The sequence below is a fragment of the Thermobia domestica genome, chromosome 5 (genome assembly GCF_964235325.1).
Source record: "Thermobia domestica chromosome 5, izTheDome1.hap1.1, whole genome shotgun sequence".
Taxonomy (NCBI): domain Eukaryota; kingdom Metazoa; phylum Arthropoda; class Insecta; order Zygentoma; family Lepismatidae; genus Thermobia; species Thermobia domestica.
Window position 1 is genome coordinate 198,338,840 of NC_137458.1, and position 18,508 is coordinate 198,357,347.

An 18,508-nucleotide genomic window follows, 5' to 3' on the forward strand; every position below is an offset into this window, starting at 1 on the left:
TTTCTTTTGTAGCCTGCTGGTTGTGGTCACCACCCTAAACAGGAACTTAAGTGAGATCAAGCATTGAGATCCAAATAACGTTTACAAACCTGTTTTTTTTTTTTTTTTTTTTCACTTCACACTTGACTCATTATTCTTCAAAATAAAACAAATGTTATTAAACAGGAAGAAAAATACGAAAATGAAAGGCATTTTGTAAATGCGGTCAGTGAACAAACAATATACCAATGGTTTAGGATATTTGGGAACAGTGTTGAACCAGATACTGGACGTTCACAAACCATATATAATGAGGCTTTGAAGCAAGCCATTGAGGACGATAATAGTCAAGCATTTGAGACATTGGCAAAAGCATTCTGTTGTAGTAAAGAACTCATTCGTAAATACCATCACTTGAAAAACAGTGTCGAGTGCGACGATATATCTCGCATGAGGTGACTGGTTTAGAAACTAATGAACAGATGCTTGGTTCTTCGTTGACTCGTCAAAGGAGGGATCTGACGTGCGATGAACAGTGAGTTCTCTAAGGTACTGTATGGCATCTTTTCATTGATTATCACCACACAAATCCACTCTCAAAATAACTAAAGTCAACGCTGCACCAACAGAAAGGCTATACTTTATAGAGAAAACTGAGCTTATCGTACTTCGCGAACTGCAGCCACTTGACGACTGCATAAATGCAATTATGTACTCGCTGAAAAATGTAATACCGTGGTACCAGTGCGCAGATGTGTTAGTCTGCGTCAGTTCAGTATATCGTGAAGTTACATTGCTTGGGTCACCCGTGAGATAGATATCCGATTTTGTTGTGAAACGCTAATGTACCCTCGTATTCTTAGAGCATTTCGCCATAAAATCATTATTTATCTCATTCGCTAAACAACCATCTGTGGGAACCACAGTTCCGAACTCTCGTCTGGGTGACCCATATGCACTGGATGACTTTTTTTTTTCCTCCATGTTTTGCGTACTACTAATGTGGGATCTATAGTCTGCCCGAGAGTTAGGAACAGCTTATTGTCGCTTGCGAGAACTATGACGGTTATATAAAAAGTCATTCACGTTTCAGTGGGGTGCTGCTAGGCATGAAAACAAAAGTCAATGCAGTAGGAACACACCAGTTCACACACACACACACACAGCTTTGTAAAACTTATCTACAAGAAACCTTACGGCTACTGTGGTTTGGGATAAGGAAGATGTACTGCTAGTCGACTTTTTGGAATATGGTGCAAAAATTACCGTAGAAAGATACTGTGAAACACTACAGACTTGCAAAAGCAATTCAAAACAGAAGCTGAGGAAAACTGAGAGCAAAACTCTTACTGATTCATAATAGTGCCCGTCCGCATTCGGTCAAGTGGACTCAGATATCCTTACAGGCCTTTCATTAGGAGGTTTTTAACCATCCGCCATATTACCTAGATCTCACACCAAGTGACCACCACTTGTTTCCCCATATGAAGACCTGACTAGCAACGCAGCGCTTTGATAACGATACAGGTCTTCAGAGTGGCGTGCAATAATGGTTGAAGTCGCAGGCGGCAACTTTTTGTGTCAGAGGATTTTGTAAGCTTGTTCATCATTATGATAAGTGCCTAATCTTGTACGCGGACTACGTCGAAAAGTAGTGTAAGAGTGTCGCTTTGCAATATATAAAATAAAAAATATGTACTTTCGCTTTTCTTTTATTACGAAACATGAGTAACTTTCTGGAGAGCTCTCTTATTTTTTATTTATTTATTTATTTATTTATTTTTATTTTCCAAGTACATGTTACTACATTTATCGGCTTTCTCTTCGTAAGATAGAGAAACTTTAATTTTTGAATATTTTGTAGTGCGCCTTTCAGAGTATATGGAAAATGTAAACTTTCTGTTCCAACAAAATCATGATTTGTAACGTAAGGAAAATATTGCCTCAAGGTGAGTGAATGTTTGTTTGTGTGAAATTTGGCGCCGGAGTTGAATGCTGTTTATATTGTTTGCCCGTTACATTTGGTCTTATATTATTTGCCAGAGCTATTGATTCTGAAACTGATAAACGAAGTATATATACCGGGTGTATCAATAGTCCGGTGCCATAAACCATCCCATTATGAGTGAAAATACAAATAAATGGGAAGAGAGAAATGTTAGAAAGGTGGTTTTCAGTCTTAAATGGTAGAATTTTTCCAAGCACTAAAGCCGTTCGGCCTCCACATTGGTAAGCTACCCTATGTTAAATTAAAACAAGTAAGGTTTCCAGTTAAGCAGGTTGTTCGAACGAAATGTAAGGGCACAAAAATGACACAATTAACGTACACATTGTTGTGTGAGGAATCAAAACACCTCAAATCGGTTTCCAAACAATGTTGTATTTTTGGTATGATGATGGACCAAGAGAACAGGCTGCTGAACTGCAACTTGTTTTTTCATTTAATATATGGCGCTTTACTAGGGTGGAGCCCAAACAATTATTCATAACGGAGTTGGCCTATGGCCTAGACTTTCGATACCCTCGATATATATAGTCATAGTTACAGGGTTAACAATTAAAAAAGTTTTCCTTTGTCGATTTCTACAATTCTTATTAAAAATGTAAATATGTTTTGATTTCTAGGCGCAGCTCATGGCATATGTGCAATCCTGCAAATTCTTTTGAGCTTCCCAGAATATTTGAAGACAGATAGGAATGTTGAAAGAGATGTTCGTTCAACTGTTGACTTCTTATTAAGTTTACAAGCTCCAAACGGTAATTTTCCTTGCGCTATGGATGAAATTAATTACAAAAGACCAGAAAGTGAAGAACTGGTTCATTGGTGTCACGGAGCACCGGGTAAGTTAGCTACCACGATTTCAGTAGAAAATGTTAACATAATATAATCATCGACATATAACATGTTTTGCTTTTTCTCGGGGTTCCCCCGTTTCCTCCCACTTCCTTCATTTCCCCATTTAATTCATTTCTCACCATCAACGTCTCCTTTTAACCTACACGGCATAACCGTCGGACGTAAAACTGAGTTTTGTTATGCACGTATTGAACAGGATTTACAGACAAAATCAATTAAGAGACGGTAGATACATGAGGGCAAAAATCACATAAAGCGCAATGTTGTTGCTTTGACTGGAAACCTACAAAGGGAAATACAGTATCACATTACAACTGTTTAATCAGTTACATATAAGAAGTAAAATGCCTAAATGTTGCATGTAGTTCTTGAGCGAATAGATATCTACAACTGGGTGAATAGGAGGGACTCGCTATCGTGTCTCCATATGCGTTACATGAAACGAATTAGAATTCCTCTATAGTGTTATTCCGTTCGACAAATATTAAAATTAAACATTAATAGAGCAATATTTAATTAATGAATGTCCATTATTCATGAAACACAAATGCGAGTAATCCAATCATACACATTAAGGATAAAAGTGTAAGAAATGTCAATTAAAGTAAATTTGTAAGATTGGGTAAGTGATACACTGAGATAGGATAAGCACATCAATACACTACGAAATAAAGTTTGTACACTATCCTTTAAAACATGTGAAAACTTCATTCAATCTATCAACACTTAAGAATTTATATTTTAACCATTCATAAGATAAAAACTTACAAATCTAGAGGTCAAAGAACGACTAAAAACCACAAGTAAACATTAAAATTAGCACAGTAGTTAATACAGCCAGTAAATATGTGTCATAATATGTATCAGTACTATGAAATATAGATTTTTATAACTATATTTGTAGTTAACATTATACTACAAATGTTAACTAATGTTATATAATGTTAATTACTTTCCGCAACGAATAGACGAAATAAGAGTATTAACTAATAGCCCAAAATAATGAAAGATAAAACAAAAGAAGAAGAATAGGATTACTAGAAGAAATACTGATACGTAAAGGAAATGATGATGATGATGATATTAAAAAATAGAATTACCTCTGAAATATAGTACTACTACTACCAACTCCACTGATATCGCACGACCAGGTGCGTACATACCACTACTGTTTTTAAAATAGATGAAGATAAAAGAATAAATAGTAAAAAAGAAGAGTATGTTGTTACCTTCCCGGCTCCTTCATGGTATCAACATTCTACTATAGCCACATCCCAACATGATCAGGCCAGTCTTCACTTTCGAGATGTGGTCAGAGCCAGTGGCGTAACAAAGGGCTTGGGGGCCACCCCGCAGACAACGTGAAATGGGGCCTGTTCTCTACGTCCTACATCACGATTTGGGACCCCGTGATGGCTTCGAACCCCCCGCAATGTGGGATCTGCGGGGACCTTATTTACGCCCCTGGTCAGAGCGACATAAGCAAGACCTGTATAGGACTAAGAAAGAAAAACTCAAATCCAGTCAAAGTTATAAGAAACCCCTCCTTCCTTCTCCAGGTAATTGAAGGTCAACCGATCCAATCTGTGCTCCGAATATCCACCTTCTGTATATTCTAACCAGTGAACGACTGTAGATAGCTCGTTTGTAACTAACTTGTAAAAAGCAGTGTTACCAGCCAACTAACTTGTAATTGATGTTATCACAGTTCTGTTCGTAATAAATCACTTCTTATTTATGTTCAAGTTAAAACAAATAACACTTTAACAAAGCAGAGGTCTGATTTTGTAACTAGCATGTAAACAGCAGTGTTACCAGCTGGCTAACTTGTAATTAATCTATCACAGTTCTGTTCATAATAAACCACTTCACTCACAGTTTCAAATGAAGACAAATACAGTTTCAGAAGTTTCTAAACTTATTTCTAAACTATACGAGAGAAAGTGTAGATGTGTATTCTCATTGTTCGGAGACAGCAGTTATAAAACAATGGGTCGGAAATCACTCGATCGTTTTTTCCACCAATCCATAAAGAAGGTGCTACTGAGCGTGCATGTAAGTGGTTTATTATGAACAGAACTGTAATAGATTAATTACTGGTTAGCACTGCTGTTTACATGCTAGTTACAAAACCAGCCGTTTGTCTTGTTAAACTGTATTTGTCTTAACTGGAACGTAAGTAAGAAGCGATTTATTACGAACAGAACTGTGATAAGATCAATTACAAGTTAGCCGGCTGATAACACTGCTTTTTACAAGTTAGTTACAAACGAGGTATCTGCTCGTTCGCTGGTTAGGATATATATGGAAGGTGGACATTCGGAGCAAAGATATGGACTGGTTGACCTTCAGTTACCTGGAGAAGGAAGGAGAGGTTTCTTATAACTTTGACTGGGTTTGAGTTTTCCTTTCTTAGTCCTATATAGGTCTTGCTTATGTCGCTCTGGCCACATCTCGAAAGTGAAGACGGCCCTGATTCATCAGTCGGGATGTGGCTATAGTAGAATGTTAGTACCATGAAGGAGCTGAGAAGGTAACAGCATACTCTTCTTTTATACTATTTATTCTTTTATCTTCATCTATATTAAAAACAATAGTTCACACATACGCTGTAACATAAATGCATGGCCAAAACTGATGAGGTGATTGCGGACATCCAAAGAAGTAAAGCTGTTACTATAAACATGGGTTCAATGCTGCTTGGTTTCCGAGATACAGGGTGTTCAAATATCGACTCCCTCCAATGGCTTACTATGGGAAAGTGAATGAAAATGTTCATAATTACAGGAATAATACGATCAAATGGAATTATACCTGTGCAAATACATTTACACCAACATAGAGAATGAAACTAATCAACATGTTTTCAAATAGCATTGGACGTCCACATGTTAGCATATTGCTGACATAAAAACGTTCCTAAACATAGAGCAGATTTCGCTTCGTTTTCGATAGACAAGGCATCGAAGTGTGAAATCAATTGATGGCTCACAATAGCAAACAACGGTTCAAAGATCACAACTATTGCGTGTTTCCAAAGATAAGTAATTGAGAAAAGCATTCGATGGAGGCCACAGCGTTCGTTTATACCACACATAAACTTCGGAAGACAGTGCAGGTTTGTGTTATATTGGCCCTCACACCATGAGTTGAATACGAATGGAGACAAGGTGACGGCCAGTTGTTGGCGTGCATGTATCCTGGTGGTGGGGTTGGTATGATTGGTTGTGGCAGTTCAGTTACACCGTCAGTTTGCGTAAGAACAGGTAAACATGGGACCTCCACAGAGATCATAAGGGCGTGTATGCTGTACGAGTTCTGAGGTCAACGCCACTGCAGCGAAGCGAAAGATATGTCAGGCCTTTATTGAGGGTGTCTTGACTACGCGGACAGTGTAGCGGTGGTTTAACAAGTTTAAGGACGGGGACGAAACACTTGAAGACGCACCATGTGCCGGAAGACCAACACATCTACAAAATGATCTCCAGGCAGCAATTGAGACAAACAGTGACCAGACATATGAGGAACTGGGACTACAGTTCAGTGTGAGTGGAGAAAACCATTCGGCAGCACCTCCATCAAATTGGTAAGCACTACAAGTTGGGTCGATGGGTCCCACATGATTTGACTCCGGGCCAGAAGGCAACGCGAGCAGACACCTTTGTTTCTTTGTTGTCTCGCCTGAGGAAGGAGCTATTTGTGGACAACGTGTTGACATGTGATGAGAAGTAGGTTCTGTACGAAGCTCCACGGCACCTTCATCATTGGTTAGCATCTCGTGAACCGGTTCCAAAACAGCCGAAACCAGCACTGCACCAGAATAAGGTCCTCCTGTGTGTCTGGTGAACTGCTCGCGGCATCGTGCATCAAGAAATGCTACTAGCTGGTTAGAGCATCAATGCAACTGTGTACTGCCAGCAGTTGAGCCGTGTTCAAGAAAAACTGAAAACTGGAGATAGCACTTCTGAATCGCAAAGGAGTCCTCCAACGCTAAGAACAACGCTAAGCCCACGTGGTTAGGATGACCTGGTACACCATTCTGCTCTTTGGATGGAAAACACTATTGCATTCACCGTACTCCCCGGAAATTTTACCGTCCGATTATCACCTGTTCCATTCCTTGGACAATCAACCTTCGAGGATGCCAGTTCAAATCCTTAGTAGAGGTGCAAAATGCACTTGATACCTTCTTCGCTTTACGGCGCACCAAGTTCTACCGCGATGGAATCCATGGCTTTCCAGAACGTTGGCAGAAGGTCGTCGATGCTGATGGAGACTATTTTTCATCTTCCAGGTACGTCTTAGGTGACATATCGATGTTCGAAGGTGGTGGGTAAAAAAGCGACAGAACTTTCATGGTTACCTTTATATATAAAACTAGCTACTCATTCTGTTTCAACTGTATGTACATATTTTAATACTTGTCTTGAAATAAAGATCGCAGCTGCTTAAAAATGATTTTCCTTTGATTGAATTCTATCCGTGGATAACAATACAAGAGAATTAATTAAGCTTTAGTAATGTACCGTGTATATTAATCCTTTCCGCTAATTTGTGCAAAGGAAGTTAGTAATTTACGGAGTGAGTAACCTAGATATTGCCCAATTGGGTATTGTTATTTGATGTACAATTCATAGCGTGGGAAAGTAAGAACTGCCAGGAAGAAAACTATCTTCCACAGAGTTAATATAAAGTGAGGTGAATTTGAACACTCTCTCTTTGGTAAGTTTTTCGCGGATAATTGACAGAAGTGACAATATCGATAGGCCTGTACGAAGAGAGATTATTTTTTGTATTACCAGATTTATGTATAAAAGTTATATTTGCTTTCTTCCACGAAAACGGAAAAAATCCTTCTGAAAAACATCGATTTAATAGCCGATAGTGGACAAGCCCAAGAGGCAACAGTTTTTCGAAGAAACATATATATGTTGTCCGGAGATAATGTCCTATGAACGGTAAAGAAATAAAATAAGACAAAACTTTATGTGATGTGGTAGTAATGCGTGAAAGATCTGAGTAGACAGGTTTGACAGAGGGTAGGTGGGATAGGGAAGGGAAAGGAACTACTAAAGAATTTAAAAGCTCTGATGTGCCTTACCAACTACAGTTTTACTGTTACAAAAACCTCAGATAGAATGCGAGCTGTTTTCCTTCTAATGTTTGTCAATAGTTTCAATTGTAATATTGTCGATACAGTATTTGTAGTTTAGAATCTTCTAATGTTCGAGAAATTCTGATAACGAAGTTTACTTAGAAAATTCTTCCAAAATTTCCATGCACTTTGTTTATAGGTACCTGCTTGATTTTGTCATCAAACCAAACTGGACATTTCGCAGACTTCTTCATTTTTCTCATTGGTACAAAAGCCTTCACAAGATCCCCTGAGGATATGAAGAAACAGGTCAGGTGTGTCATCTACTGAAGCGTCACTAGGGGAAGAGGTCTAACGTCAACGCAACCTGGATACAAGGCCTTACAGCTCCAAAATGACGTCATCATCAGTAGGCCACAGAAGTCTTAAGGAAAATCCAAGTCCTAGCCACATTATAATGACTTTTACGATCATTTTGTTCGTATTTTCGTAAATTCGCGTAGAAATGGCTACTTGTAGGATAAAAATAAACTAGTATTGTCACAATAATAAAAAATATGACTTGCGAAAGAATGCAGTCTTTTATTATGCAAGTTTAAATCCGCAATCAGGTTGAGAAACAAAATAATGATCTCATGATAAATTCAAGTAGGACATACTTAGATTTAACTGTAGTTCTAAAACTGTTTCAAGTTTAAATAGCATGTTAAAAGCTAGTTTTATTCCAATGACACAACTACAGATACATCCAAAACCACTTACTATGAATACTGTTTACATAGATATAACAAATATAACAGCTTTCATCAACATGCGTTTCATAAGAGTACTTAATTTTCGTTTCTTTCTACATTGTGGTATGCTGCTGTTTCAGGTTTTACAGTAATTATTTCCCAGCCCAACAAATAATTTTACTCAGTTGTTTCAAATCATGTCCCTTACTACACGGAAAAAAATATCATCGAACGCCTTAGTCCAAGAGCACAGACATTTATTTAACCCAACGAGACCAAAAGGTTTGAAAGTCGATTCTAATGTGAAAAAGTCTCAGGAATTCGAAAATGTAACTCTTACAACTGTAAACCAGTCATGATACGCGCTACAGGGTGTTTAAGAAGTAAAAGTGTTACAATTGTAAGATTTCACCTCATATAATTTAAAAAATAATAACTTCATTATCCTTCAAGATTGAAACTTCTTTCTTGCTTTATTTCCGAGAATATACTCCAGATCTCAATCTCAATAGTAAAAACTTTTTTATATGGCCGCCATTTTAAAATATGGTGCCTGAAAGCTGAAAAAAGTCATTTCTGAACTACAATTCTTGTGTTTCAGGACTAATAACTAGGAAACAACTATGTTTTCGAAAACAACTTGAAGTAAATGTAATTAAGCATTTTAAGAGCTTGCAAATGACACCTATTTACCTATTTCATTGCTATATCTTTAAAAATAATTATTAAGAGCTTGCAAATGACACTTATTTCATTGCTATATCTTTAAAAATAATTAATTTTATGTAGTGTTATGTGTATTTGTTTTTAACTTAAATGTGAAAAGTTTTAGGAGATTTATAGCAAGAGTCCATACACATTTATTTAACCTAAGGAGGCCAAAAGGTTTGAAAATCGAATATAATGTGAAAACGTCTTAGGAATTCAAAAATGTTACTCTTACAATTGTAAACTGTTACTTGAAACTGTAAAAGTAATTCCTAATAGAGTAATGTTTCAAAATGCTAATAATATTATTTTTACAAAATATTTAACTTTTTGTGTTATACAGGGTGGTTCGAAACTGGCCATTTTAATACAAATTCTAATAAATACCTAAATTAACTGTAGGATCATACAAGAGTATACATATTGAAACTGTTGACAGACATGTGTTAAAGAGATTGACAGACTTCTAATTTTTTTTTTTTTCTTTCTTAATTTTCATCACTTTCACTTTTAATATCTTCCTCACTGGAAGATCCACTCTGAACTTCTTCATCTGTATCATAGTCACAATCATCATGTTCTGCTGAAAACTGGTGTAGTATGTTTTGAGGAATTTGCTCGCCCTCAAACGACACAAATTCATAATTTCCTTCAATTATACACCAATCATTGTCTTCAGGCCTAAAGAGAACAGGGTTCTGGATGTTGGCATTTTTCCATAAACTTGCAACATAATTTGCTCTTTTTATTTTTTGCATTAAGACTGGTAGTGATGGTGGAATAGAACTCTGATCAACTCCTTTTATGTTACCAAGAGGGTTTTTTTACCTTTGTCAGGACCATACTTTCTTACAAATAAATCGAATCGTGTTTTGTTAACAGAAGTACACTTAGGTAATGAATACATGGAGCATACAAAATGTTCTAAATTTCTGATAATGTCATCACTGATGTCCTGCGAATTTCCTAGAGTGGCGAAAGTTTGCTTAAAACAATTTGAAGCTTCCAGTATGCGCATGGGCAGAATTTTACCTTTTCTCATAAAAGATGCAGTATAGTCGCATCCTGTAAAAGCATGGAATGATGGAAGAGCATTACAAAGATCAGGTCCAAGTATGTTGGCAATGGCTCCCGTATCTAACCAAATGTAACCTTCAAGATGTTTTTGATGAAACAACAGCAGGATACAAACATCTGCGTCTGACGAGCGCACAATTATATTGGGTTTCTGTAGTTCTTTGCATACATACACTGCATGCCAAATAAGCCTTGTATCAGTCTCTTCATGTTGGCACAACAGTGTTGGCTTAATGATGTTAGTTACTACTCCATTGTTGGAAAAAAACTCGTAACATGTGTCTTGTATTGCTAGATAGAGAATATGGTTTTCAAGGATTGTAGCATACTGATTTTTCCCCCATTCCATACATATAAATGTAAACAGTGATTCCTTAAAATGTGGTGGTCTTAAAGCTCGCTGAAAATCTTTTGGTCATGTTTGCTGTCCACCAGTTACAGAAAATAATGAAGGGCACGAGCCTCTATTTATTCTTTCTACATTCTTAAGGGAAGGACACCAGATCCATATTTGCAGTTGGAATATCTGTTTACATATCCTCTGACACCAGTGCCTCTTACATTAGCTCAATGTGATGGATCATTGAACAAAACAGACAAATCAAAGTTGGTTCATTATCTTGAGAAAAAGTACGAAAGCCAGCCTCCCATCCACAATGATGTGTGTCTTGTAGATGCAACGTTTTTTATTCATTCTCAGATTAATTTACCATTAACATATTCTGAGATTGCCAAGGTATTGTTGATTCGACTTTCAAACCTTGTGGCCTCGTTGGGTTAAATAAATGTGTCTGGGCTCTTGCTCTATCTGATCAACATATCTTTCAGCAAGGCAGATAACTACACCTCTTTGATTATTAAAATTTAAGAAATCTTCGTTATGTTCTTCAATAAGTTTTTGAATAATGCAATATACAACAAGCACAATATTAACGACAATTTCACTTGGATATGATAGACCCCCACGATCTAAACTTGCAATAAATGAACTCCCCGTTTCTTTCACTTGCATACCTTTATCTACTAACACTACATTACTACATTCATCACAACGTAACCTCCTTGTAACTTGCCTAGAACAGTACCCTCCTATGTATGTTAGAACAGGAAGATCTTCATTTTTAGATTTTATGAGATCAACTTCACTCAATGACACAAGATTTAAGAAGGAATCATTATCTGACAAAATTTCACTTCCGTCATCTAAAAACATTCTCTTCAGAATAAATGATGCCTATAGTTTTATTTTTTAATTTCAAACGAAAAGTGCATGCCAAACTCAACTTCTTCTCTACTTCTAAGATTTGGCGCAGTGATACGTTATAGTTGGCACCAGCTAATTGCCGGTATTTTCCAAATCATGCTTGTAGGAAGTCAGTCTGAAATTTATCCGGTAGAATGTAAGCAGCTCCTAGTTCATTGCAACAGTAGCTACAAATCTCCAGGATTCCCGTTGTTGTATGTCGTAGAGCTTCTATTGTTTCTTTGCTAAGTCCAAGCCCAAGCGTCGCCCTGTGATTTAGCCAAAGCAAACACTCTTCTAAGAAATTTCGTCTCTCATCTTCAGGATGAGCTGTTAGAGGCTCTTCCATTTTGTTATTCAAACGTGACCCTTTGGATAGAGATTTAACATTAACTATTTTCCACCACGTAAGAATATGGGAAATGAAATTCACAGTGGTCTCACTGTGGGGTACATTGTGGTTGACACATAAGGTTTTTAATGCCACAACCACAAACTCACTGAACACTTACAAAACCAATTTTACATTCTGACGCTCCAAATTCGAAGACCACAAAGATTTTACAGATAACCTATATCCAGATATAACTAATTTATTTTCCTCTAAGCTGTATAACAATCGCACACTTGCAAAATATGCAACATGAATAGCATCACCACTAAAATCAGGGAACATCATACTGGTTTCACTGTCTTTAGCATTCAGCCAATTGTTTCTTATGCATTTCAATGTCTACAGAATCAATGAGTAAAAACAAAGGTCTTGTACTGTCACATGGGTGAGAATACACAATACTCATAGTTCGTTTGCTGGAAAAACATGACATAGCTTTCCTATTAATAGCATTATTGTCAGTAATTACACACACTACTTTAAACCCTATTGCCTCCAACCCTACAATTACTTTACGAATTACACGACACAGACCATCAGCTTCGATCTTATGGACAGGTAAAATATGTACAACATCTTTGTATTTAGAGAACACACTTTGTACCATAAATGTTTGCGCACTACGTGCAACGTCACTTCCATTACGATTACATTTCCTCCCTTGTAGTCCATTAAAGGCTTAATGTGAATTTCGTCCACCATAAGTGTAACATGCTTGTCACTTTTTTGTAACATTGGAAATTTTTCTTCAGCATATTTTAAAAAGGAATCATCTAGCTTCTCGTTACCAGGATTCGCAACTTCACTCTTGCAAAGTTTTCGTATAGTTAATTCAGATGGTAGGATTAAATTCCCCGAGTTTCTAATGAAACGAAAAGCACATGATGATATGAAATGTGAAAGCGACGAAAACAGAAGACAATCACTATCATACCTGTACCGTTCTTTGGGACGCATAAGAAGTTCTAACTGATTAATTATAAAAGCCAAGTTTTTGAATATTTTGTATCATCTCTGTCACGAACACTATTTAAAATGCACAAGGCCACTTCGTAAGCTTCCTTAACTGTTATCTCAGATGTTCCCAAACTTTCTGCAAAATTTAAAGCAGTTTCCAAATCACTGAAATTTCTTAATACCTTCGCATCTTTTGTTTTAACTTGAATATCCAAGGTGTCTACTGATGCTGGAAATACTTGAATTATACTGGAATTTAATTTTGATACTGGAATTTTCATCCACATTCTGCAAAAATCATGAAACTGGTAATTTGTTAACAATACATTTTTGTAATTGTTTTTAATAGTCTTAGAAACAATTTTGTATCTATTAAGATTGTAAATTTTTCCAGAGCAAGAGTTATATACATTTTGTAATTAGACATTTAAAGCAATGGGTGGAGTGGAGGGCTGTGAGGGGAGTTGGGAGGCCCTTTAAAAATGTTAAAAAGTCATTGTATTTCAAAAAATCCAGGTTAACTAAATTTATTAAAAATAAAATATTCTTTTGATGGTAAAACAATTACAAACTTGAAATCATCAAGAGTATGATTACTAGAGTCCGGATTATTATGTAATATCAACCCCCTAAATATGTAACAAAATTGCTTAAGAATGTAAGAAATATGTAATATTACATATTTATGAAAACGTAATATTAACACGCGTATGAGTATGCAATATTTAAACGAATTATGAAAATAAAAGGAAAATTTACTACACTTTATCCTGCTTAATGCAATTCCCCCAATGAAGTGAAATCCTTGAACAGGTGAGACAGCCATACGTCACTGACGTGACTGATTGCAGGATAATAAAAATCAGATGTGAATGAAGGAAGATGTAAATCGGCTAGAGAGAAACAGGAAAGCCCCGAGAAAAGCAATGCATACGGCATTTGTACGTCAGAAATGTCATGTGGTGTGACGTGGTCCCGTTTCAAATCTAGAACCTTTTACACTAAATGCGCATCCGTCACCCGGCCCAATCTTGAAATGAATTATACGCAATATACAAATTTAAATACTAAAAGCAACTGTATGCTTTAAATACTAAAAGCAAAAAGATGAAATGTATTGTTTTATATATATATTTATATCATGCAGGGAAAAGCATTCCTATATCTTTTAAACAGTATCAGCTGAACTAAGATTGAAGAATATTTCCACTAATGAACATTTTTAATTTGAAATAAAGTACTTACAAAAGATGTGCGTGTAGTTCAACTGTGTGTTGTTGCACAATGGGTTACAAGGTACATTTCCAAATGATCAGAAGTAAAATTTCGGCGATCGGATAAAATATTCTTGTATGCAGAGAATGATCTCTCCACATCACATGATGTAACAGGAGCGTATTTCAACAGGGAGACGTAGTTGGGCGAAATATCTTCAGGGGGAGTTCTTGTTTCATCACTGAGAATCTCACACACTGCCAATAGGCTGTCGTAACCCGGGTTTCTTTCCAGCACTGCATTTAGTTTCTTTCGAACTTTTTCTCGTACATCTCCACACACACCTTGCAGCAGTCTCTTTGCATCCTCTATGATTTCCATGGATTCCGGAAGAGGCCGCCCAAGAGTCTCTAGCTTTTTAATGCTTGTAGGTGTGTGTGGGTAGCCAACCAAAATTGCTGTTTATGTGTGCGATATCACACGCTACTTTTGAGTCATTAAACAGTTTCTGAGCAGTTACTGATACAGCAGACTCTGATGGAAATGAATGAACAGGTTTAATTTTTTGAAAATATTCATAGTAGAAATGTACTGCCTGTATCCAAGTGCCCCATCGCGTTAGCACAAGCTCCTTAGGAAGTGGCATGTCTGGCAGTTGATCTCTGCAAACTTGAACACGTTGTGGTGCCTTAACAAACACTTTTTCGTGGAAGAAACTAGTTGATTTACTTCGCAAAAGTTGTCTCTCACCTCTTCAGCAACACGCTGAAGAGCATGGGCCATACAGGTGAAATGAATTAAGTGCTCTAGCCACTTTAACATGTACCCTGCACTGTCTGTATAGAGAACAAGTACTTTTTCTTCCTGAACTCCTCCCGGCCACAACACTTGAAGACCATCGTTTACAAAGCGAGCAGTCGTGGAATGATAAGTGCGTTCCAGCAATTTACTCGCAATAAGATAGGATTTAGATGGAGCATCTTCACTTAACTTTCCAATTACTAAATTTGCTACATAACGTCCCAAAACGTCTGTTGTTTCGTCCACAGAAATCCAAATATATATATATGAACTATCTATTTCTGCCCTAATGGTATCTATAGCTTCCGTATAACGAACTTCGAGATAACACATTCGAAGAGTTGATTCGTCAGGAATTCGACGCCCGCAGTGCTTCTCAAGAAAAGCACAGTATTTTGGCACTTGAATTTTGTTCCAAGGAATGTTTGCTGCTATCATTGCTTGACACAAGTCTTTGAAAAACTCAGTGAAGTATCTTGATGCATTTGTGTCAAGAGTACTTGTTTTTTTTGCAGTTTGCAATTTTTTATTTCTTGCATGGAGTGCACTTCGTACATGTTGTTCTGAGATTTCATTGAACATCCATTTTTTTTTTTTTTTTTTTTTTTTTTTATCACACACTTTGCACAACACCACTTCACCGTCCGTAGTAAACGCATCATCGATAGTTACCCACGACTGCAATTTCGCGGATAAAGCTGAGGCAACCGGAGCCATTTCTAACTTCGATGGTCAATACAGAACACGTGTGTTTTGCAACTGCAATACTAGAGTACTGCCCTGTGATTCAGTTGAACAAGCGAAGTTCTTTGAAAGCTTAGGTTACCTGCTATGATATTGCCATTGTCGCCAGCTTCTTGGAACGAACTCTTGCAGTAAATTCCTGGAAGCACACTAGCATATAGTTTTAACTTGAATTGCAGGATTTGCTTTCATCTTTTTTCCCGTCCGACCTCCGATAACAATCAAATAGACTTCATTTTAGGAATTTTCTGGCCAGTCGCTTGTCAGGCACGTGATCTGTCTTTCTGCAGAGATGAGAATAAAGGGCGCTGCTAATGTACCCCAGAGGGAGGATTTTTACTTGTTTCTTATATTTCTTTTGTTATCGGCGAAAATTCTGCGAAACATGGTTTGACAAATAAGATAAAGAGAGAGATATTTCTCTTTCGGTAAAGAAACGAAAAGATAGACACGACAAAATTGAATCTAGATGCAAGCCTTGCACAGTTGGAGAGTTTATTTATTTTTTTTTAATTAAAATATCAGTAAACGCAAAATATTAAGACAGTTTTATGTAAAAAAAAAAATGTAGAAACCATAGACATATGTACAGTTTTATATAAAAAAATGTAGAAACCATAGAAATATGTAATATTGGTCAAAATATGTAAAAATATGTAATATGAAACTTGAGTTGAAGCACCCTACAGGTGTGAATCACAAACATTTAAGGATTTGACGAACCTACATATGAAGAAAAAAAATATGTAATTACATACATATCCGGACATCAGTGATTACTCCTTAAAAGAACTTTTAAAAAATCATTGCATTATGTACAGGAATTTTACTGATGATTATACTGAATATACTTGAAATATACTGAAATTTTGAAAGTGAAACTCAGCAGACACTCTGATATCTCTAAAGAAACACTTTAATGACACATTTTTGTCCACAGTAACATATACTCCTTGATAACTGCCAGACGAAAATTTCAAAAACACAACCAAATCAGTTCTGCTAATCACGCTCCAGTTTGCAGGCAGCTTCAAATTATGAATCTTGTCTTGGAAATCACTGAATGTCAAGAATGGTCTCTTACCTTCATACTCACTGTAAGTTGCTTTGCTGTTCTCGATGGCCTCTTGCAAATTTTGGGCTTCTCGTCTTTCAGCCTTTTCTTTACGAGACGGTCGAGGTTGTGCTTGGGCGCTGGAAGTCGTGAGGTAGGATGGACAGCCTGGAAAAATCTCAGGAATTGCACTTTCCTTGGGTCTTGGTCTTTCAAGTTTTGCAATAAGAATCTTCCCCGTTTGGTTATCCAGATGACGGGTTTCCCAATCAATATTCGCTTCTTTAAAATTGAACATGACAAACCTGCAAATAAATATGAATGGGAATATCAATAACTGCAACTCCTCATTACTATTGACAATATCGTGAAAAATACTGAAACCTAACCTAATTTAGAGCTAACCAATATAAGTTAAACTAAAAACGGATCTCTGCGGATGAGTTAATTATGTCCTAGGTACTTCAAATGGGGGTCAGCGTTTTAGAACTATTTCCATCCGAGTACATATTGAAAAAAAGAAAATGTATTAGAACTTCGGAGCTAAATTCCGAATTTCCCTCTGCTGCCATGTGCAAATACTTCCACATTTACAATCACCTGAGACTTCAATATATAACCTATGAAAGAGTAAAATATTCTATTTCTATAATTACGTAGAGTAGGCTACAAGGACAATAATTAATTAACCTAAGTTTTTCATTTCAAGAAATTAAAACCAAACTTGCAAGCATTTTACCCAACATGGCAGCAGTCGAGCAGCGGAAAATTTACGCAAGTACGCAAATAATAAATGTACGGAATAAAAGTCCTCCACATTTTAATCGTAATGGGGTGAAGATTGATTGTACGGTTCCACATATTTGTCAAATTTACAGAAGAAGTTTGTAATAATGTTTTCATAGAGTAGTGTGTAAATAATCAAAATATGTTATATTCATACCTGTGAGATGCGTATGTACGTGAAAGTACAGAAATGAAAGTCGGAACTGGTATGCACGTATTCGCTCATAGTGTAAATAGTGACGAATGGACAATTCCTAAAACTTTTGGAAGAAATTAGTAATAATATCGTAATATACCAGTATGTAAATAATTAAAGTACGTTGTGTTCATACCTCCGACACGGATTTGTACATAGAAAGACAGAAATCGAAGTGTAACGTGTTTGACATGCATTGTCTTCCATGTAGTCATTGAGCATGGAAGGTAATTGAGGGTATACGAAGGTGAAGACTTAAGATGCGGAAATATTGAAATGTTGGTGAAGTAGTACGTTTACACTCAAGGAGTATTTATTATGTCCATGCTGGAATTCTGAATAATGGCTGTAATGTGTGTAAATGAAGGGACCAATCACATATTTTTGTATCGTAAAAGCAGTGATTTTCCACAATCCTCTTTTACCCTTATACCCTCCACCGCTGACGCGTCTCCTCCCTACGGACGCACCCTTACGCTACCGTGTGGACCCCCTGCTGCGCTCTTGCCCTGAGTCGGTTAGATATTCGTACTTTCTAGTAGTCACGTAGCACAGGTTGGTTGGTGTTTATGTAAAAGACTTTTTAAATTAAATTTGTACCAGGGAATGCAAGTGTACATCTCAAAAATGATTGCTGAAGGTACAAAAAGTGAATGCACAGACAAGGA

The 18,508-nt window shown here is 36.8% G+C and overlaps 2 protein-coding genes across 4 annotated transcripts in view; one reads left to right on the forward strand and one right to left on the reverse strand.

The window, feature by feature from the left end:
• Positions 1-18,508, forward strand: part of LOC145686334 (lanC-like protein 3) — a 252,452-nt gene that overhangs the window by 156,132 nt on the left and 77,812 nt on the right. Inside the window, exon 3 of one of the 2 annotated variants that reach the window (XM_081759552.1) lies at positions 2,605-2,820. The exons of the other annotated variant lie outside the window; for it this stretch is intronic. Within the exon in view, the coding sequence (XP_081615678.1) occupies positions 2,605-2,820 (216 nt within the window). The remainder of the gene's footprint in view (positions 1-2,604; positions 2,821-18,508) is intronic. 2 annotated transcript variants of the gene reach the window in all.
• Positions 1-18,508, reverse strand: part of LOC145686336 (uncharacterized) — an 88,841-nt gene that overhangs the window by 68,786 nt on the left and 1,547 nt on the right. The window contains exons 2-3 of one of the 2 annotated variants that reach the window (XM_081759560.1): positions 16,889-17,163; positions 8,131-13,332 (exon numbers count right to left, since the gene is read on the reverse strand). In XM_081759560.1, coding sequence (XP_081615686.1) covers positions 13,243-13,332; positions 16,889-17,163 — 365 coding nt within the window. In that variant the 3' untranslated portion in view covers positions 8,131-13,242. Of the gene's footprint in view, positions 1-8,130; positions 13,333-16,888; positions 17,164-18,508 lie in introns of those variants that run through there. The other variant, XM_081759561.1, reaches the window with a different exon arrangement.